Source organism: Myotis yumanensis, unplaced genomic scaffold (genome assembly GCF_028538775.1).
Source record: "Myotis yumanensis isolate MYYU_CA2020_CCGP unplaced genomic scaffold, mMyoYum1.0.hap1 SCAF_3, whole genome shotgun sequence".
Lineage (NCBI taxonomy): Eukaryota > Metazoa > Chordata > Mammalia > Chiroptera > Vespertilionidae > Myotis > Myotis yumanensis.
Window position 1 is genome coordinate 158,472,228 of NW_027223754.1, and position 23,503 is coordinate 158,495,730.

Here is a 23,503-nt window from a genome sequence, read left to right on the forward strand (position 1 = left end):
CGGGGACACCGGGAGCGCCGCCCACGCCACAGGCCGACCTCCCAGGTGGCAACTACAACTCCCAGCGACCCCTGCAAACGGCGGGCCGCGGCCACGCTGCGCCGGCGCAGTGGGGGAGGCGCTTGTGTGGTTCCCGCCAATTCTTGCCGAATCCTGCCGGAGCTGAGTAGCGCGCGCCATGGAGGCGTTTGACCCAGCCGAGCTGCCCGAGCTGCTTAAGCTTTATTACCGGAGGCTCTTTCCCTACGCCCAGTACTACCGCTGGCTCAACTATGGCGGAGGTGATGGCGGCGGGGAGCGGGTGGTAGCAGGTCGGGGAGGGAATGTGCAGGGGTTCGGGGAGGGTCCTGTCGCCTGTCCAGATGTAGTGCCCAGGCATTAGCTCGAGCCCCCCCCACCACCACCGCTGAAATGTAAAGGGGCCGAGAGAGGATTTCATGACCAGCCTGCGGCCACTCTCAAAGGCTGAGCCGCCGATCCTACCACTGCGTGGCCGGACCCACCTTCGGCGCCTGAGCCGAGCAAGGGGCAGTATCGGGTCGTAGGATGAAGTCGCAGAGGCATGAGCTGCATCGGGGTGGGAGGGGCACCTCCCGGAGGAGGAGAGGCACTTAACTGGTCGCAGGAGGATGTACCAGTGCCCACCGAGGAGACAGAGGGGGCGGTATATATTTAAAATATTTCTGCATCGTTTTTCTCTTTTTTACTTTTCCCTATGAGATGCCGTGTGGTAATAAGCCCCTTCAAATGAGAGACTAGGTCTTGGCTTTTATATTTTATTTTTTACATGTAGCACAGTAAAGGGCTTATTGAAATTACCAAATTAACTTTAAAATGTACATGTATTTGCAGTGATAAAGAATTACTTTCAACACCGTGAATTTTCATTCACGTTGAAAGATGACATTTACATTCGCTACCAGTCCTTCAGCAACCAGAGTGATCTGGAAAAGGAGATGCAGAAAATGAATCCATACAAGATTGATATAGGAGCGGTATATTCCCACAGAGTAAGGAATTCGGGTCTTATGTATGTTGTGGGTTTTTTAAAAGCACCAAGAACCCCCCAGCGTTTTGTGATTATGTTTTTATAATTTATTCTATTAGAAGAGCAACACTTATTTAACTGTTTTTACAAGTTGATAGCAATTTTTGTTGTTGTTCTTTGATACTGTTCATTACTGACTGGAAATACTTTGTATGTGAATTGGTTGTATTCTCCCTAAGGGAAGAAAAAAAAAATTGAGTATCTGGCCGAAAGACTAAATGTGGAAATCAGCATGGTTTAAGGAGAGTTACATTCTCTCCCAGCATTGGAGTTATTCTTCATTCCCCTCGCACCCCTGCCTCCTTCGTATTAGGAATTCTCTACCATAACAATACCTAACATCCAACTAGTGCTACCAGTGCTACTACCATCGTCATCATCTCTCATCTGAATGACTGTAAAAACTTCCTGACAATTTGCTCCTGTAGACTCTAGAGCAGTGGTTCCCAACGTGGGGCACATGCCCCACAGGGGGGCAATTTGATTTTTAAGGGGGGGCAATTCGAGAATGAATTATTAACAGTGAATTTTTTGCATTTCTTATGGTTCTAGACCAGGGGTGGGCAAACTTTTTGACTCGAGGGCCACAATGGGTTCTTAAACTGGGCCGGAGGGCCGGAACAAAAGCATGGATGGAGTGTTTGTGTGAACTAATATAAATTCAAAGTAAACATCATTACATAAAAGGGTACGACCTTTTTTTTTTTTTTTTTTTTTTTTTTTTTTTTTTTTTAGTTTTATTCATTTCAAACAGGCCGGATCCAGCCCGAGGGCCATAGTTTGCCCACGGCTGTTCTAGGGGCCTCAGATACAGTATATATATTGTGACGTGTTTATGCATTTCAATTCTTAAAACTTTGCTATTTTTTTCATGTCACTTTGTTTTGTTTTGTTTTTAACAATTTCTTAGTGATTTGTTCCTCAGTATTTCAACTGTCCTTTTGTTCTTTTATTTTTCTCTTTCATGGATACCACGTTCTTTGGAAGCTTGTTTAGACCAAGTTAATGGCCTTTTAGGCTTCCTCCACATGGATAGATGTTCACTTTTTGAATAATAAGAATTATATGTCACGGGGTGGGGGGGCATCAGGATTTTAGGTGGGGCATGGCCAAAAAGAGGTTGGGAACCTACTGTTCTAGAGTCTAGTCTTAATACAGCAGTCAGAGTGATCCTTTAAAAAGTCAGATCCTGTGATCCCTCTGCTCAAAACCATTCTCCAGTGGCTACCCATTTCACTCAGAGTAAAAGCCCCTCTCTCCCTGTCACTCACCCCACCCCTGCCACACTGCCCTTGTTCAAGAAGTTTCACTTTCTAGAACCTATTTCCCCAAATATCTTGGTTCATTCCCTCACTTCCTTCAAGTCCTTATTCATAAGGCCTATTGCAGCCTGCCATCTCTCCTGTCCCCCTGCCACTGAAACAGTGCCTGGTGGAGAGAGTACACCGTACATATATTTTTTTAAATATATTTTTATTGATTTCAGAGAGGGATACAGAAACATCAGTGATGAGAGAGAATCACCGATCAGCTTTTCCCCAACTGAGGATCAAGCCCATAACCCAGGCACGTGCCCTTGGCCAGAATTGAACCTGGAACCCTTCAGTCCTCAGGCGCACGCTCTATCCACTGAGCCAAACCAGCTAGGGCTACACTGTACACATTTGTTAAATGAATGAACATACCAAAATTGCCCTTCCTCTCCTTAAAAATGCACACATGGAGGAAAAATACACACATGGGGTAATAGATTTTGTATGGAACTTTTTCAGATGTATAATTTGTTTTTCATAAATTCTCACTCTTCTTTTTACAAAGGAGAAAACAGGCCTTGAGAACTCAAATAATTTTTTCCTAGGTCACACAATTTCTAAATGATAGAGCAGGGACCTGAACCCAGGTTTTCTGACTGTAAATCACAGAGGAAGGAGAGAAGACATGTGAAAAAAGGCCAGCAAGCATGCCCTAGCCAGTTTGGCTCAGTGGATAGAGCATCGGCCTGTGGACTGAAGGGTCTGGTTCGATTCCCGTCAAGGGCACATGCCTGAGTAGGGGGCGTGCAGGAGGCAGTCCATTAATGATTCTCATCATTGATGTCTCTCTCTCTCCATCTTCTTTCCACTCTCACATCAATGTTTCTCTTTCCCTTTCTCTAAAATGAATAAAAACATGTCTTCAGGTGAGGATTAATACTAATAACGATAAAAATAGAGAAACATAAAAGACATGAGATAGACCAAGATCAAAGGAGAGAGTTACTTACCTTTCCTTGCTGAGAGCTTAAGATTCAGTTTTTATGGGTCTCCTTATAAAAACCATGGTGGTATTGCCCAGCTGGAGTGGCTCCACAGTTGAGCATTGACCCATGAAGCTGGAGGTCATGGTTCAATTCCTGGTCAGGGCCCATCCCAGTAGGGGGCGTGTAGGAGGCAGCCAATTAATGATTCTCGCTCATCATTGATGTTTCCATCTCCCTCTCCCTCTCCCTTCCGCTCTGAAATATATATATATATATTCAAATCATTTTTAAAAATCATGGTGGTATTGTCCCCTCTCTGTTTTTTTTTCTCAAGGCTTATTGTGCCTTTCTAAAAGAAAAAAAAAACTTTCACTCATTTTCATGCAGGTTTGGACGGATCAAAATAAGTGTCTGTATTGTCGATCTTCTTTATCTGGTAACCCATAACCTCAAAGGAGACTACTTACAGCCTGAGCCAAAGACTCAGTTCAAACTAATTGGGGAATTTTTTTTTAATTAATGAAAAGTTTAAAATACATTTTTGTTATTTATATGTCCAGCAACAAATAAAGATCCTTAAGAACACCTTGAGTTTTAGCCGGTTTGGCTCGGTGGATAGAGCGCCGGCCTGCGGACTGAAGGGTCCCAGGTTCAATTTCGGTCAAGGACACATGTCCTGGTTGTAGGCGCGATTCCCAGTAGGGGGTGTGCAGGAGGCAGCCGATCAATGATTCTCTCTCATCATTGATGTTTCTCTCTTACTCTCCCTTCCTCTCTGAAATCAATAAAAATATATTAAAAATAAGTAAATAAAATAAAAGGATGCCGACACCGGTTTGGCTCAGTGGATGGAGCGTCGGCCTGCGGACTGAAGGGTCCCGGGTTCGATTCCGGTCAAGGGCATGTGCCTGGGTTGCGGGCACATCCCCAGTGGGAGATGTGCAGGAGGCGGCTGATCGATGTTTCTAGCTCTCTATCTCTCTCCCTTCCTCTCTGTGAAAAATCAATAAAATATATTTTAAAAAAAAATAAAATAAAAAAAATAAAAGGATAAAATCTCAATTTAAAAAAAAAGAACACCTTGCAATAGAGCATTAATTATAGGTACTTTTCCTTATCAGAAACCTAGAAAGGCTTTATTATTATTTCTATTGGTGAAATATTTATTATACAATATCAACTGTTAATTATATCTCAGTAGAACTAGGGGAAAAAATTTGATGATAATATGTATTTACCAAACCCTGCTTTAAGTAGATGAAAGTTACACTCATCAATTCTGGATGTATAGGATATGAATTAATGAACTGACATCAGCTTGGCATCATATGGTTTCTCACTTTTCTTTGGTCACTTTTTCAAGCATATTTGGCAGCATGGCAGCTCTTACAGAAACTGATTGATATTTTGTACTTTTAGCCCAATCAACATAATACAGTGAAGCTGGGAGCTTTCCAGGCTCAGGAAAAAGAACTGGTGTTTGACATCGACATGACAGACTATGATGATGTGAGGAGATGCTGTAGGTAAGCACCACAGGCTTTGTTGGTAGAGTGGGTGATATCATTGACAGTGAGTAACGATGACTCTCTTCCAGTTCTGCAGACATATGTTCTAAGTGCTGGACCCTCATGACAATGGCCATACGCATCATCGACCGAGCATTGAAGGGCAAGTATCAGCAGTGTCTGAGTGGGGTCAAATGTAAGAATCTCTTTTCCTCTAAATATTACTCTATCTATACCATGTTATAATCAAATCCCATAAATTTCTAACATGTTTCCTTAAAACATGTAATCGGAAAATAAAAGATTACAATAAAGTTAGAGTTGAAACTCTAATAAAGCTGTGATCAAACCAGTGAGTTTTTTCCCAATTCAATTATCTATTGAGCAACTCTATGTGCTAGGTGCTGTCCTACATGAGGGAAATACGAAAGAACAATTCTTACTTCAAGTAGGTTACACAGTCTAAGAAGGAGACAAATAAGAAAACTGAGGATTACATTTGGGAATATAGGACAGCAGGAGTGGATATACGAATGGGAAGAGATTGGATCAGAAAAGGCTTCCCAGAAGAGGTGATAATAAGAATGATAACAAAGCTCTGGCCAATGTTCCTCAGTGGTTAGAGTGTCAGCCTGCACACCAAAGGGTCTCGGGTTCAATTCCCGGTCAAGGGCACATACCTCGGTTGCAGGTTCGATCCCCAGCCCTAGTCAGGGCCCTTGTGGGAGGCAACCAATTAATGTGTCTCTCACATTTATGTCTCCCTCCCCTCTCTCCAACCTTGCCCCCGTCCACATTCTAAAAAAAAAATCAGTGGAGCCCTAGCCAGTTTGGCTCACTGATTGGAGCATCTGCCTGCACACTAAAGGGTCCCGGGTTTGATTCTGGACCCAGTCAGGGGCGCATGCAGGAGGCAACCAAATGATGTGTCTCTTTTACATCGATGTTTTCCGTATCTATCTCTTCCCTTCCTTTCCACTATCTAAAAATCGATGGAAAAAATATCCTCGGGTATGGATTCAAAATAAAAGAAAGAATGATAATAAAATAGGGTCTTATGTGCCAGGCATTGTTCAAAGCCCTTTAAATTTATTAACTCCTGCCTTAGCTGGTTTGGCTCAATGGATAGAGCGTCGGCCTGCAGACTGAAGGGTCCCAGGTTCGATTCCGGCCAAGGGCACATGCCTGGGTTGCAGGCTCCATCCCCAGTAGGGGGCGTGCAGGAGGCAGCCAATCAATGATTCTCTCTCATCATTGATGTTTCTATCTCTCTCCCTCTCCCTTCCTCTCTAACATCAATAAAAAAAAATTTTTTTAAGTCATTTGGAAAAAAAAAATTATTAACTCCTTTAATATCCCTCAACTGGGTCTTTAAGGGAGAGAAATGGAAGTGCTGGGGCAGGAGGAAATTCTTGTCAAAGACCAGGATAGATAGTCAAAAGCAAGAGCATGGGGGAGAAGGGGATGGGAAACTACAAATAGTTTAGTATAGTTAAAGTGAGTTCATGTGGACAAGACGTAAAAAATGAAAATAGGAAGTAAGAAAGAACCAGGAGTTTATACATTTTTTTTAAAACCTGTTATGTCTCCCCTCCTCAGAGGACTTTGGATTTAAGCATCGCCTCTGGGTATATTCTGGAAGAAGAGGTGTTCATTGTTGGGTCTGTGATGACTCGGTCAGAAAACTGTCCTCCGCAGTACGGTCTGGGATAGTTGAGTATTTGAGTCTTGTAAAGGTAAGCTCTTTTTAATGATAATTTGCATATATTTTTTTTGCTGGATGTTACCAAGCATAGTATGTTTAGTTAAAAAAATTAAACTATCTTTTATAGCATCCACTTTCCAGAGTAGGTGATCTTACTAGTAGATCAATCAAAATCATAGTGCTATATTTTTTAAAGATATTTCATATTTTGTTTTAAATATCCTCCTTTGTTGCAAAAGGAAGATTAATAGTTTACTTTTCTTGTTCAATTAAGTCAAGTAAAGTTAACCCAGAAAGTTATAGGTATTGAAACTATATAAAATAGCATATAAGCTTTTCTGTTTTACACAATTTAATCAATATCTTTAGAACACATTATAGAAATATTTTAATTATTTCACTTATGTTCTGTAATATACATAAAAGTCTTTTTTGATGGTTTATTTTTCAGGGTGGTCAAGATGTTAAAAAGAAAGTTCACCTAAGTGAAAAAATTCACCCCTTTGTCAGGTCTGTTGGAAAAGACTCCATGCAGTTTAAGTTGTGTCTGCTTTACCTGCACAAGCTTGTAGTACATTGTGTCCTGAGCAAGGAAGCATCCCCGAAAGGAGTCACTCACACATGTTTGGCTTCCACAGTGCCAGGTTTATTAGGGGAGACCTCCTAATAAGCTGGTAGAGTCCCATGCAGGTTCACATAGAAAGGAAGAGCTTACCTGACAGAAACCAACAGAGTGAGTATTCCTCAGGCAAGTCCCAGTCACTGGCAGCATCCGCACCTGGAGAGATGGGTGTTGGTCTCAAGCCAGGCAGCTAGAGTGGCAGCACGCAGCCGGTGGAGTGGGCTCTGAGTGTTACCCGGGGTATAGGTGGGCCCCAGCCTTGGGAGGTTGGAGCTCGGAGTTCTTATAGCCCACCACTGTGATGATCCCACTAATAGCAGTGTCCATATGGAGTCCTTATCCATCCAGAGTGGTGGTTTTGGGCATTCCAGTCCCTTCATAAAGGCGTTCCCATTACAACCCATTACCTCAGTCTTGGCTTAGCACTTGACATCACTGTCATGGCTGACAGTGATTCCATGTTGGATTGTCAAAGCTGTCCAAAAGTTGGCCCTGTTCTTGCTCTATACACCTTACCAATTTTCTCTGCTGGGTAGCATTTTACAATAATAGCTAGAATTAATTCAGTGTCCCTTGTGTGCTACATATTTATGATAGGTAGGTACTTTTCAAGTGTTCTCATTGGTTTTCCCAACAACCCCAATGAGGGATATGATGGTATCTCCACTTAACAAAGTGAGATTTGGAGGGATTATATAATTTGCTTGATACCATACCCATACTTCTTCCATTGAATTCACTACTTCTCTAGGACAGTGGAAAAAGCATTGCATTAGGAGTAAGGTCTGTATGCTGACAATTACTCTGACCTCAACAAAATACTCGAGCCTCTACTTCCTTATCTGTATAATGGGGAGAATAATATCTGCTCCATCTGTCTTAGAGTTGTGGCAAAAATTAAATGAAACAGTAGATGTGAACTCTATTTGCAGATTGCTAAGCACTATATAATTGCCGAGGTGTTAAAACAAGCAATTCAGAGTAGAAACTGTAGACTATCCCACATTCTGCTACTGATGTTGTCCTGAATTGGTTGCTTTCTATCCTTGTTATATACAGAGGTGGACAAAAGTAGGTATACAGTTGTTCATATTACATTAATATGTAATGGAAGAATAAACTTTTTCTTGTACTTATAACTGTAAACTTACCTTTGCCCACCCCTGTATTTATGATGTGGTTAACCTGCTAAGCTGTGGAGTTTCAGAAGTAAACATTTCTTGAATATTTCTTCTAAGCCAGGCACTATGCTAGGTTCTTTCCCCTTAGACTTAACTCTCATAACTGTGAGAAGGGTATTAGTCCCATTTTACCTAGTTAAGTTCTAGAAATTCAGTCTAAATAGCAACAAAAGTTATTGTGGGGTATGTGTTGCTAGTAGTATTGAGACTTTGTTATTGTTATTCCTACAGAAAATCTATAAACATAATAAGTAAATACTTTGAAGAATATGCCTTGGTTGATCAAGATATTCTTGGAAGTAAAGAAAGCTGCGATAAGATTTTAGCTCTTATTCCTGACAATATCCTTTCCCAAGACCATTTCTTTGTGAGCTACTTGTATTGATATTATATATGTGTTCTGCCTGCATATTCTCATGTACTTAATTTTTTTTTTTTACAATCTTTCTAATGTTTTTCTCATATACTTATACGTTTAATCTTTTTTATACAAAACATCTCCTGTATTTCTACATTTTTTGTATCTCCACTATGGAATACAATAAGACATGAGGCCATTTCATAAACAAATTTCCTCTTTATGGAAGTTGGTAGTCCTAGGATTAATGGTTATTTAAAAAATGCTGAATCATTTAGTCAAAATATGTACAGACCAGGGAAAGATTTTAATTAACCTATATAGTTATTTTGACATTCTTTCTGTCATATCACCACTTTATTTTTACAGGGTTACTTTTTAGTGTTTAATAGTTGCATTTTAGAAAACAAGAATTATTTTCTATCTAAACTAGATATTCTTGTGGTAATACATACAGAAAATAAGTTGTTTGTTGATGTGCCCTAAATGATTATGTTCCTTAATGACCCATCACCAATGCATGATGGCCTTCAAGAAATCTTCCAAAAGCCTCACAGTTCACTTCAGCGTTGGGAGCATTTGAAGAAAAAGGCCATATATCCGGTATACAACATGGAAATCTGTATTATAAATATAATAATATAATTCTTAAACTCTGATTCTTTTGCCATTTAAGTTAAAGATGATTGGAGATCACCTTTTAACCACTTGGAAGGAAATCCTCAAAAGTTCCTACTGATCCTCATGCTGGACTTGCATCTCCTTTTAGAATGACAGAAGTGGACAGTTGCTTGTGTGGGAGATCATGCTCCAGTACTGTTTTCCACGGCTGGATATCAATGTTAGCAAAGGAATCAATCATTTGCTGAAGAGCCCTTTTAGTGTTCATCCTAAAACAGGTACTATGAAAAGAAAATAAGGGGAACTAAAAAAGAAATAAAAGTTACTTTTTTGTTTTAGCAAGCATGCCACTAGGTGTGACTACATATGATGCCTGACATATTAAAGATTGAGGCCTTGTTCTGTCAGTTAATACCTAAGTTAACTTTTTTTTTATATATATCAGAGAGAAAGGGAGAGGGAGAGAAAGACAGAAACATCAATGATAAGAGAGAACCATTGATCAGCTGCCTCCTGCACATTCCCTACTGGGGACTGAGCCTGCAACATGAGCATGTGCACTGACCAAGAATCCAACCGTGATCTACTGATTCACAGGTCAATGCTCAGCCACTGACCCAAACCAGCTGAGCTAACTTATTTTTTTAATTGTTGATTAGTAGCTACTGGGTGAGTTTACATATTCAGTTGTGTTTCTGTGGTTCAGTGTTAGAATTAGAGTTGGAAAGGAACTTAGAAATTACAGGACAATAGTTCTCATTGTACAGATGAGGAAACAGTGGCCCAAGAAGTTAAAGTGACTTGTCCACAGTCTAAAAACAAATTGTTTTAGAGCTAGGAACAGAGTTCATTTCTGAAAACTCAAAAGTTCTATGCTTTTTCCACCATGCTGCCTCCCTCAGTAGTTTTTCAATAGTTTTAGCTTTTCTCTTTCACATTTCTCTTAGATAACATTTGATGGACTGAAACTGACTTTAAAATATAAAGTGGCTATATTGGAATAACTTTACTCCATCATTAGAAAAGTATATAGTTGTCCTTTTTGGTGTCAGCAATCCAACTCTGCCACTGGGTGATGGATGTTAGGGAAATTACTCTGTGTGCCTTGGTTTTCTCATCTGTAAAATGGAGATAATGATAGTACCTACCTCAGTGGGTTATTGTGACCATCTAAAATATAAAGCACTTAGAAAATTGTCACATAATCAGTTCTCCCAAATTGCCTAGTTTCCCTTAATAACTAGTCCATAAGTTTATGTAGCCCTTTTTCAAACCTGTCAACTATGTTTTTAGCTTCTTTTTGTAATAAGCTTAAATTGTAAGCTTAATTCTAAAGCTTCACTGGATATCCCCTTATTCTAATATTCAAGGTTCGGGTAAATAATTGTGTCCATTAATAAGTGAATACATTTTAATTATATCCTTTTCCCATTAATTAGCTGCAGTCTTTTTACTCTGTCTTTAATATCAACTCTCAATTCTTCTAATTATTCTATTTGTTATTCACCTGGCATTCTTTACATTCATTATCTAATTTTTGAGGTGTGACAAATTTTATGTAGTGTCCCAGGTGTGAATATTATAAAAGGGTAGTATAATGTCTGTTTTATTTCCAAAATGCTTTCTCAAGATGCCTAACATGTAGGTGTCTGTTTTGATCTCAGCACATAAACTAAGGTAATAAAATGAACTCTTTCCATCTATTTCATTTCAATTTTCAAGATTTACTCAATTTGAGATTATTCTCTACTTAAATATAGAAGGATATTAGGAAGAGGGAGATAGAAATAAAGGTATAGATAAGAGCAACTAGGTAATAGCTTAACAGTCTTTCACACCTATGTTTTGGTGGTGTTTTTAAGAAAAATAAAAGACACAGCTAATATGAAAGTACTTTTAAATTATATTTCTACTGTATTTAAAGATAAGTCTAACCCTTTTTCTAAATTTCAATTTTCTAATTAAAATTTTAGCCAAAACAGCCTATAATGATTTGTATTCAATCATTCATTTGTAACTTTTGGTTCTTACAGGTCGAATTTCAGTGCCTATTGATTTACAGAAAGTGGATCAGTTTGATCCGTTTACTGTTCCAACCATAAGGTATGTTCCAGATCATTGATCACTTTTGTTTGTGATTGTTGCTCTGAATTTGAAGTAGATTGGATTAGATCCCTGCCAGAGAGTCAGCCGCTCTGAGGCTATATGATGATGCCCTAGTAGAGCAACATTTCCTTGTGAGTTCCACAGAGCACTAGTTTTTCAGCTGCTATTATGCAAGAAAAAGAGTGCTCTCCCTCTCAGGAGCACACTGGCACCTTCATCTTCCCCCAGGTATGTTGTTGCTAAGCTCTAAGGGCCCTTCTTCTGTCTCTGTAACTTGTTTCCTACGCCTACATAGCCCAGCTAGCTCACTTTTACTATCTCTGTAACTTTCTAAATAGACTTTCTCTTATAATTTGAAGGAGAAAAAAAGAAAAAGATTTTTAAGTTCAAATAAGTTTGAGAAATGCTGACTTAAACAGATTAAAAGTTCTGTACTGCAAGATTTCCCTAGCCAAACCGGTTTGGCTCAGTGGATAGAGTGTCGGCCTGCGGGCTGAAAGGTCCCAGGTTCGATTCCGGTCAAGGGCATGTACCTTGGTTGCGGGCACATCCCCAATAGGAGGTGTGCAGGAGGCAGCTGGTCGATGTTTCTCTCTCATCGATGTTTCTAACTCTCTATCTCTCTCCCTTCCTCTCTGTAAAAAAATCAATAAAATATATAAAAAAAAAAAAAAGATTTCCCAGTCTTGGGCATACCCGTAGACCTTGCCTGACTGTGCTCATGGCCAGGCAGGGGGGACAGTGTATGCAAAAGTAATTTGGAGTTTGTGCCAGTTTTAGCCAGCCTATTCAGTGGCTGGATTGGTTGCATTACTTCAACATTTTCCTGCCTCTCAACCTGTGGAGTTATTCATGATGGAGAATGAGTGACATTAAGTATCTGCTCTTTTAATTATTTAAAAAAAAAAAAAAGATTTTCCAGTCTTTAATCTGCTAATATGCATGTAAAACTCCAAGAAGAGATTATGGCTTTTAGAATATCCCAAATTAGTTGGCCACATGATTTTTTCACAGAAAATCTTGAGAGATTCATGTGCTATGATACTCTGGGTAATGTTGACCAAGAACCAACTTTAAAATTTTCTTATTCTGTTATTTGTAGCTCCATCTGCCATGAATTAGATGCTATTTCCACTAATGAAGAAGAAAAAGAGGAGAACAAAGCTGAATCAGATAACAAACATAGAACCAGAGGTAGGTTAATATGTTGAAGTCTCATTTTAACATAAGCTTTTTATATAGACTACTATAATGGGCAGAGCAGATCTGTGATCTCTGTTTAACCTTTTTTAGTCAAATATTGCTACCCTTCTTTCAAAGCCCAAGCTCAGATATCACTTTATCTATTCCAGCTCTAACATAATACCTAAACATAGTACATTCCACTATTAAAGTTTATATAGTAATTACAAAAGTATTCTGTTCAAAATATTTGAAAAATCAGAATACCAGTAAACTGGAAAAAGAAACTCAGAGAGCCCTAGCTGGTTTGGCTCAGTGGGTAGAGCGTCAGCCTGCGGACTGAAAGGTCCCAGGTTCAATTCCAGTCAAGGGCACATACTGGTTGCAGGCTTGATCCTGGCCCTGATCAGGGCACATGTGGGAGGCAACCAATCGATGTGTCTCTCTCACATTGATGTTTCTCTGTCTCTTCCCTTCCTTTCCATTCTCTCTAAAATACAATGGAAAAATATCCCCAAGTGAGGATTAACAAAGAAAAGAAAAGGAAAAGGGAACTCAGAAAAGAGACAAAGAAAGGAACAAAGGAAACCTTTTTTAAAAACACTAATATCTCAGCACAGCTGGGTGTGGTTCAGTGGTTGAACGTCAACCTATGAACCAAGAGATCACAGTTCAATTCCTGATCAGGGCACATGCCCAGGTTGCGGGGCTCAATCCCCAAATGGAGCATGCAGGAGGCAGCTGTTCAATGATTTTTCTCTCATCATTGATGTTTCTATCTTTCCCTCTCCCTTTCTCTCTGAAATCAGTAAAAATTTTAAAAATAATATCTCAGAGAATAAGATAATGCATCCATCAGGTAAGATCAGAATACTGTAAAAAAGAAACACACATAAAACAAGAAAGAGCCCTGGCCATGTAGCTCAGTTGGTTAGAGCGTTTTCCCTAACCAAGGTGTGGGTTCAGTCCCCGGTCAGAGCACATACTAGAACCAAGCAATGAATGCATAAATAAGTGGAACAACAAATCAATGTGTGTGTCTCTCTCTCCCTTCCTCTTTCTCTGATGTCAATAAAATTAAAAAATTAAAAAATAAAACAAGAAAGAGGTCTTAGAAATAAAAAATCTTTAGAATAAAAAGTTCAGTGGAAGGGTTGGAAAAGAATAATTGAGATTTCCCAGAAAGTAATACAAAAATGGTGGCGGTGGTGGTGATGGTTATTGTTTTTAGGAGTTAAAACTAGAAGACTGTTTCAGGAGTCTGTTATCTGACTATGGGAGTTTCAAAAAAAGAAATAAAACAGGGAAGAAATAATTGTCAAAATTACATAGGAAAACACCCCTGTAATGAGTACTTTATTAAAAGGGTTCAGCATAATAAGAAAAAGACCTATACCAAAGCACATCATTTGAAATTTCAGAACACTGAGAATTAAGAAAAAGATCTTAAGAGCTTTCAGACCCCAGCCTACTTCCCTCATCCTCCGCCCCACCCAAAAGCAGACCTCTTAGAAGGAATGGCCTCAGATTTCTAAATAACAATGAAAGTGTTCATTTGTTAGAAATGGGTGCTAGGAAAGAAAAATCGGTTGCCATTCAAGAAGATGGTCAGAAATAAGGCAGGGAGCTGATATTTACATTATAAACCTGTTAGTGCACCCAGTGTGACTTCGTTGGTTGGGCATGATCCCGTGCACCAAAAGACTGTTGATTCGATTTGTGGTCAGGGCACATGCCTGGGTTACAGGTTTGATCCCCAGTAGGGGGTGTGCCCGAGGCAGCCGATCGATGTTCCGCCCTCATAGTGACGTTTCTCTTTTTGTTTATTTTTAATCCTTACTCAAGGATATGCTTTTATTGATTTGAGAAAGAGAGGAACGGGGAGGGAGGGAGGGAAGGAGGGAGAGAGAAACATCAATTGGCTGCCTCTACACTTTATAAAGAAAGAAATGTTGCATGGAACTTACCACATAACAATAGATTATATTGATCTAATACTAGAAAGCCTGACTACTGGAGTAGATGTGTCCATGTGGTTAAATGTGCTCGAGCAGTACTGTCTAATACAGTAGTCACCTGTGGCTATTGGCACTTGAAATCTGGTATTAACTAAGGAGCTAATTTTTAAATTTTAATTGATTTAAATTTAAAAACTGGTGGTTGATTTAATTATTAGAAAACTTTTATGTGTGTTTGGAAATTTTGGGTATATGAACCTACTTTTTTAATTGCATGTTTTATAATTTAAATCTAAATATAGATCAAGTATTTCTGATGATAGTATAGCATTTAAATTGAGATGTAATAGTACAAAATACTAGATTTCAAAGACTTAGTATGAAAGCCATTTTTATTATTCTTTGAAATAATATTTTAGATATTTAATATTGGGATGAGTTAAAGTATAAAATCAATTTCACCTTTTTAATGTGGCTACTAGACTTTAAAATTATACGTTTCTCATATTTCTATTAGACAACATTGGTATAGAATTCTTATAAGAAACTTAAAATTATACTTTCATGTTATTCTTGCTGCCAAAATGCTAATTTTAATGCATGGTCATTATAATTTAGATTATAAGAAGACCAGTCTAGGCCCTTACGTAAAAGTTTTTGAAAAGTTTCTTGAAAACCTGGATAAATCCCGAAAAGGAGAACTTCTCAAGAAGAGTGGTAAGACTATGCCTTTCCCTTTTAGCTATTTAGATCTTAGCATAGTAGTTTAAAGCATCCAGCAAGTGAGCAGTTTTAGAGCTCTAGTCCTTGCCCTCCCAAAAATGTTACTGATTTATCTTACTGTCCTTAGTGTTTTTGAAAATTAAGGTCCCTTAATTCAGTTCAACACATGTTTATTAAACACCTTCCAAGTGTCAGGTACTATGTGGGAAACAAAGATGAATTATACAAAGATGAATTCCACACCATGCCTTCCTGCCCCGAGGAAGTACTAACTGGTACAAAATACTAAGAAAGATATCATCTGATTAAAATAACTTGAGAAGATTTCATATTTAAAGAGTGGTATTAGAACTCTTCAGTAAGCTGCTATAAGAAGTCTAACCCCCCGTGTGCCAATATACGATGCCTTAAAGTATGAGTAGTGTTTCCACAAGCAGAGATTTGATAAGATCGGGGTATAGGAATGGAAAAAGGAGACCGGTTATTCATTCTTAAAGCAAAGGCATATAGACAAAAAAGCGTTGGATCACTGTGGATACCATCAAGTAGTATGGCTAATCTGGAAAAAGATGTGTCAGGAAGTGATGAGCTAGAAATCTGAAGAAGCAGACTAAGGAAGGGAGTGCCATGATTTGTAGTTTTGTCTAGAAAGATAAATCTAACAACAGTATATCTGGAGAGGTAGGGGGTAGAAAGAACCCAAAAGGCCAATTGGGCTATTACCATTAGGACAGCATTGGAGATCCCCAAAAGCTGCAATCCTTGAGACTCGGTAATGATTTACAAGTGGAGAGATGAAAGATGGAGGTAAAAGTGCTACAGAAACCAGGAGAAAGGAAAGTTTCAAGAACATCAAGTTTCAAACGCAATAGGTAACTGATAAAATCCTGTTGAATATAGGAACTAGAGGGAGGTGCTAAGAGTATAGCAGTGTCAAAGGAAGCATTCTTTGGATAGGAGAGACCAGAGCATATGTGTACGCCAAAAAAAAAAATCAGTTGTGAATACTATTTAAGAGATTGATGAATACCATGGAAAACTGCGCCAACATTATAGAAATATAAACTCCCTTTCCGCTTCATAATAAAATGTGTGATGGCTAAACAGTAGTGCCTAAAATAATGCTCTATTCATAGTAGATACTCAAATATGTGCCTGTTGAATGAACAATGATGACTCTGAACTTGGAAAGCCTTGTTAAAGCTGCCATTCCAAGTGGTGATATTTGTCTTGTTCTGTACTAGCCCAGCCTATAATGTGGGCTTCAGTAAATGTGAAAGCAAATCTTTATGCCACACAGCCTTTTTTTTTTTTAATTTAGTGGAAGCATTAAGCAAATCAGAGTGGGCTTTGTTTTGTTTTCCTTTACTATCCTCTGATAAAAATCTATTCTATTTTAGATTTACAAAAAGACTTCTGAAGATAACAACTCCCCTCTAACTAATGTGGATAACTTCTATCTTCAACCAAGAATCAAACACTTGAAGAGTCATGAAATAAATATGGCAGAACCTTGTATGCATTTTTTTTAATATATTTTATTGATTTTTTACAGAGAGGAAGGGAGAGGAATAGAGAGTTAGAAACATCGATGAGAGAGAAACATCGATCAGCTGCCTCCTGCACACCCCCTACTGGGGATGTGTCCACAACCAAGGTATATGCCCTTGACTGGAATCGAACCTGGGACCTTTCAGTCCGCAGGCTGACGCTCTATCCACTGAGCCAAACCGGTTAGGGCCCTTGTATACATTTTAATACTCAAAGCAAAATTTCCTTTTCTTGAGAAATAATTATGTTGAAAAGATTCCTAAGACCACCAAAGCAGTGTCCAGGTTGCTGGAAGGAACAGTAATGGGCAGAATAAGTTGATTGCAGATAAATATGTAAAAGTTTAATCCTATCTAATAATAGACAAACATGGTAATTAACCATACCTCCGATACGCTTCCCATTGGCTAATCAGGGTGATATGAAAATTAACTGCCAACCAAGATGGTGGCTGGCAGCCACGCAGCTAAAGCAAACATGTGGCTTGGTTGCTCCAGCAATGGAGGAAGCCAAGGTTCCCCGACTGCTGCGGCCCAGCTCTGAGCTCCAGGTGCAACAATGTTGCAATTATAGAAGCTAAACAAACCCCAGGTACCTGCTTTCAGGCAGCTGGCCTCAGAGCTGGAACCGCAACAAAGTTTCAATTACAGAAGGTGAATAAATCCCAGAATTAAAAAAAAGGAGAGACTGGGAGCTTCAGTTGCAGGCTTGGCCTGCCTGAAAACAGCCCTCAGCCCCTCATCCAGACTGGCCAGGCACCCCAGTGGGGACCCCCATGCCGAAGGGGGTGCAGACAGCCTGAAAACAGCCATCAGCCCCTCATCCAGGCTGGACAGGCACCCCATTGGGGACCCCCACCCTGAAGGGGGTGCAGGCAGCCTGAAAACAGCCATCAGCCCCTCACCCAGGCTGGCCAGGCACCCAAGCGGGACCCCCACCCTGATCTAGGACACCATTCAGGGCAAACCAGCCGGCCCCCACCCGTGCACCAGGCCTCTATCCTATATAGTAAAAGAGTAATATGCAAACTGACCCTAACAGCAGAAAGACTAGAAATGACTGGTCACTATGACACACACTGACCACCAGGGGGCAAACGCTCAATGCAGGGGCTGCCCCCTGGTGGTCAGTGCGCTCCCACATGGAGGAGCTCTTCTCAGCCACAAGCCAGGCTGATGGCTGCCAGTACAGTGGTGATGGTAGGAGCCTCTTCTGCCTCCTCAGCAGCTCTAAGGATGTCCGACTGCAGCTTAGGTCTGCTCCCCGCTGGCAAGTGGACATCCCCGGAGGGCTGCCAGGCTGCCAGAGGAATGTCTGATTGCCAGCTTAGGCCCAATCCCCTGGGGAGCAGGCCTCAGCCAGCAGATGGTCATCCCCTGAGGGGTCCCAGACTGTGAGAGGGCACAGGCCGGGCTGAGGAACCCCCCCCACCACCACCAGGCCTCTAGTATTATATAAAGACTAGAGGCCCGGTGCACAAAACTCATGCGCAGGAAGGGTCCCTAGCGGCTGCCAGCCAGGGCCTCCCCGCTGTTGGCCAGCCGGCCCCGCCCCCTGGTCGAACTCCCAGTCGAAGGGACAATTTGCATATTAGGCTTTTATTATATAGGATAATTCTAAGATTTCTGTTATACTCACTTTTACCAGTTGCTATATATAGAGGTAACTGAGCAGTAATATGTCCAAGACTTTAATCTCAGCTTGCTGGATACAACTACAACATCCATATTTCGGGAATAAATATTCTAGGTGAATGAAGGCTTTATCCTTAAGTCTTAGACACTTAATTATACCTGCAGTGTGTATTCAGTCACTTCTTTGCTTACTGATAGTTTTATAGATCAGGCCACACCCCACTGCCGATCTTTTAAAAGTCATTTTAAACTGAGCATCTAAACCTACCAAAACTTTAATTCAAAAGACGTGAGTTACTAAGTTATAATATTACTAGAGGCCCATTGCATGAAGATTCACGCAATAGGCCTTCCTTCCCCTGGCTGCCGGCACCGGTTTTCCTCTGGAACCCGGGCCTTTGGTCCGGCCGCAGCAGAGAAGCCAAGCCTCTTCAGTCTTCAGTCTTCACTCGGGCTGGAGCCTTTAGTCTTCGCTCCATGCCTGCTTATGCAAATTAACCTGCCATCTTTGTTGGGTTAATTTGCATACTCATCCTGATTGGCTGGTGGTCATAGCGGAATGATGACCAATTTACATACTTCTCTTTTATTAGTGTAGATGGCCTAGTAGAGTATTGTTTACAACTATTGTAATCGTAGCTCCTTCTTAGATTACAGAACAATTGGAACAATTAGTCTACATCATAAAGAAGCAGCTTAGAAAAAAATAACCAACTTCAACATAAAACCAGTTATACTTGTCAAAACACTTGGACTTTCTATATATCTAGATAACTTTAAAGTTTTCATTTCTTCTGTATTTGATTTTGTGTGATAGATTCTAAAGTGTCAGATTTCTTTTTTCTGGTTTTAGACTGGTTAGTCTAAACAAAACATCCCTTTTGCCCTAGCCCGTTTGGCTCTGGATAGAGCGCTGGCCTGCAGACTAAAGGGTCCTGGGTTCGATTCTGGTCAAGGGCACTGTGTTGGTTGGAGGCTCCTCCCCAGCCCAGGCCTGGTCAGGGCATGTGCAGGAGGCAACCAGTCAATGTGTTTCTCTCACATCAGTGTTTTTGTCTTTCCCTCTCTCTTCCACTCTGTAAAATCAATGGAAAAATATCCTTGGGTGAGGATTCAAAACAAAACAAAAAAACAGCCCCTTTGGTTTGCGTTCTGTTTTCTGAGAAACACTGGGAAGCAGGCTATCAGACTGGTACTTTCTGTGATTTATGAAAATATTCCAAATTAAAGGAATTTGAGTTTCCGGCTGCGCGGCCACCGCGTGCGGCCCGGGACCTCGGCTTCCTGGGCGCGGGGCGGGGGCGGGGCGGGGCCCCCGGGGGGCGGCTGGCCCTCGGGAGCGGGTCGGGAGCGGGTCAGACCTCAGCGCCTCTGCCTTTGCCCCGAGGCCGGGACCGGCCCCGCCCCTGCGGGAGCCAGTGGGGGAGGGCCCAGTGGGGGAGGTCTGGGGCCCCTGGAAACTTCGACCCCAGAGCGGCGGTGAGCAAGGCGTTGGTCCCCACAAACCGCCCAAAGTCAAGCAGCAGTTGTTTTCTTATCCTTGTTTGAAAACTTGGATGATGGTTTCAAAGCTACTTGGACCTAGCCTGTACCTGTCGTAGCCAGAAAAAGCAGAGTCAGTCCCTGGACTGTGTTTACCGAAAACTTCTTGCTGGAGGCCGTCATTCGACGGAGAGTTCAACTGGGAGTTTGACTGCTCACTATGACGTGCACTGACCACCAGGGGGCAGCACGGAACATGGCGGGTGTCAGCATACATGGCGCTGGCAGCGGGCGGCAGTGGAGGCGCTGCCAGCTACGATGGGCACCTACGAGAGTGGGACCATGGCAGGATGGTGGAGCAGGTGAGCGGGCGGCACCAGGCCAAGGCAGGTGCAAGCGGGGGCCCGATTGCCCTGCAGACAGCCACCAGTGGCAGGGGGCGGGGCCACCACCCGGCTCCCAGGCACGGGAGGGGGGGGGCAGGGGGGGGTCGGCCGGGCCTCAATCATTCGCCCTGGAGACGGGATGGTGGTGCAGGTGAGGGGGCGGTGCCAGGCCACGGCAAGGTGCCAGGTGGGTCTGCGAGGCTGGGGGTGCAAGCTGGTGCCTGATCTCCACAAGCCAACCTGAGGGACCCCACCTGTGCACTAATTCGTGCACTGGGCCTCTAGTTAAAGTGTGCCATGCGATGAAAAAGGTTGAAAATCGCTGCTCTATTGCAATTATATTTTGAAAATGGAATCTTACAAAATTGTAACAGGTTTTTCTTCTCTTAGAAAGTTAATTCCTAGTCATTGTCATGTGTTTGTTTATAAGTATTTTCTTTGGATGGTACAAAGTTACATTTTACCCTGATGCATGTCAAATTGTGAATGAGTAAAACCTGAATAAGATTCACTTGTAATGATCTAGACCTGACTAAACGTTTTGAGAGCTTTAAAAAAAAAAAAAAAGGAATTTGCATTTCCTTTAACATTGTTTTCTCTATAGCCACACCCTTTTTTTATATAATCTTTTGGTTTATATCAAACCCTATAATACTGAAATGGCCCTGACCGGTTTGGCTCAGTGGATGTCGGCCTGTGGACGGAAGGGTCCCAGGTTCGATTCTGGTCAAGGGCATGTACCTTGGTTGCGGGCACATCCCCAGTAGGGGGTGTGCAGGAGGCAGCTGATCAATGTTTCTCTCTCATCGATGTTTCTAACTCTCTATCCCTCTCCCTTCCATTCTGTAAAAAAATCAATAAAATGTATTTTTTTAAAAACATACTGAAATGCCTTGCATTTCTTTCTCTTCTAATTTTTTAAGAAAAAATGTTAAAGATTATGGTTCAAAATTCTGCATTATTTGAGCTTCTGTGTACTATGTATTGTTCAGTCTTCAAGTTTGGGGAAAAAGTGGATCAATTGAAATTCCTAAATACAAAATTAATAAAGACTCATTGGCTCACCTTAAGAACTCAGAATGAGAATAGGACTGGTGTTACACTTTCAATGAGATCTTTTAAGCTTCCAATATGTCTAATATTGAAGTATGTCAGTACTTCAATATAAAGTCCTTGGATAAAAGTTGGTATACTAGCCCATAAAATTAATTATAAAACATATCATACACATGTAAGAATAAATGTTTTGATTCCTGAAGACAGCAGAAAAATGCTCAAAGACTACTGACTTCCCTACCCTGGCTGGTGGTGCAGTGCTTAGAGCATCAGCCCATGCACTGAAGGGTCTCGTGTTCAATTCCCAGTCAAGGGCACATACCTGGGTTTCAGGAGGCAACCTGTGGATCAATGTTTCTTCTCTCTTTCACTCTCTCTGAAAAGCAATGGGAAAAATATCCTCAAGCAAGTATTTTTTTAAAAAAGACTATTGACTTTCTTTTTTTTATTTTAAATATATTTTATTGATTTTAGAGAGGAAGGGAGAGGGAGATAGAAACATCAATGATGAGAGAGAATCATTGATTGGCTGCCTCCTGCACGCCCCCTACTGGGGATTGAGCCCGCAACCCAGGCATGTGCCCTTGGCCAGAATCGAACCTGGGACCCTTCAGTCCACAGGCCGACGCTCTACCCATTGAGCCAAACCAGCTAGGGCAGACTATGGACTTTCTTATTTGATTTGCCAACTCCTATATATGCACGAATTACAGAAACAAAGGGCACAGAACTGGTTTCTATCTCCAAACTTGCCCAATTTATAAAGAAACCCAATATGTCTCACCCTTAGTGAGTTATTAACAGCAGAGTTAGAAGTCAGTGAGCTTTTTGGCAAAGAAAGGGGAATGGTAAAAATGTAGGTAGGTTTATTTGTCTAAAGAGATTAATTGGCAATTGCTGGACAATTACAATTAATTGGCAATTACAATCTCGAGGTAAATAGACTGCGTTGACTAATCTTCCAGGTCACTTATTTACTTAGGTAGAAATTCTATCTATAAGTTTATAAATAGTAACAATAAATACATTTTAAGTAATGTACATATTTTACCTAATTTAATCTTCCTAACAATCCTATTAAGTAACTACCATTATCAGCCGGTGAGGAAATTAGGCACAAATTGGTTAATTGCCTAAGGTCACTATTAAGTAACCAAGCTGAGATTCAAAGTAATCTGGTTTCAGAGCCCATGTTTTTTTATTTTAGAGAGAAACATCGATTTGTTGTCCTTTTATTTATGCATTCATTGGTTGCTTCTTGTATGTGCTCTGATCCGGGGTCAAACCCAAAACCTTGGTTTAAACAAGTCCACACTCTAACCAACCGAGTTACCTGTCCAGGCCCATAGTCCGTGTTCTTAATCACTCCACAATGTTGCCTCTCCTATCTGAAGAGAATTTAAGAATTTCTCATTCCTGGTAAACTCCACTATCTCATTTAATCCTAATTCACTAATCCTAATTCTCACTTCATTATGGTAAAGATTTTGAAAATTTTAAAGTAGCTTTCAGAGCATTTTAAATGTTCACTGCTTCCTTAAAAGGCAGCCACAATTGTCTTAAAGCCATAGGTCAAACAAATAGTGTTAACCGGTTCAGGTAATACAATACTGTATTTGTTGAGTCCTTTTGTAGGGCTGACAGAGTATGGGAGTCAGGGCCTTTTCATTAACAAAACACTGATTTTACATTCTACTTTTCAAGAATATTACTGGGCCCTGTAGTATTCTACCAGGTAGCTCAGTTGGTTAGAGCATCATCCTGATATGCCAGGGTTGCAGGCTCCATGCCTGGGCAAGGCACATACAAGATTCAAACCGTGAATGCACAAATAAGTGTAACAACAAATCAATGTTTCTTGATAATATTCTAAAAACTATGTATGGTGCCATGGGTGCTAAATTTATCGAGATGATCACTTAGTAAGCTATGCAATGTCTAATCACTGGGGTGTACACCTGAAACTAATATAAATGTATGTCAACTGTAATTAAAAATAAAATTTTAATAAGATTTTTTAAAAATCAGTGTTTTTCTCTCCCTCTCTTAAAAAATAAAAAGAATACTACTGTATGGGTACTTAATGTGGGGTGCTGGACCCAAATGGATGAGTTTCAGGATATGTAATAGGCGCCTAAAATAT

General features: G+C 40.7%; 1 protein-coding gene and 1 non-coding gene across 2 annotated transcripts; both read left to right on the forward strand.

Annotated features, from left to right (window-relative positions):
* Window positions 1-148: 148 nt before the first annotated feature.
* PRIM1 (DNA primase subunit 1) lies at window positions 149-16,769 on the forward strand. The gene is made up of 13 exons (XM_070407661.1): window positions 149-281; window positions 853-1,010; window positions 4,707-4,813; window positions 4,885-4,958; window positions 6,395-6,531; window positions 6,952-7,010; window positions 8,535-8,644; window positions 9,176-9,264; window positions 9,431-9,560; window positions 11,316-11,385; window positions 12,491-12,582; window positions 15,147-15,245; window positions 16,652-16,769. Exons 1-13 carry the CDS (start codon window positions 179-181, stop codon window positions 16,669-16,671), a joined length of 1,248 nt encoding a protein of 415 aa, XP_070263762.1. The 5' UTR covers window positions 149-178; the 3' UTR covers window positions 16,672-16,769.
* On the forward strand, window positions 12,077-12,212 carry LOC139007883 (small nucleolar RNA SNORA58). Its single transcript, XR_011471017.1, has one exon. It is a non-coding gene; the product is annotated as a small nucleolar RNA SNORA58 (small nucleolar RNA).
* Window positions 16,770-23,503: the final 6,734 nt, after the last annotated feature.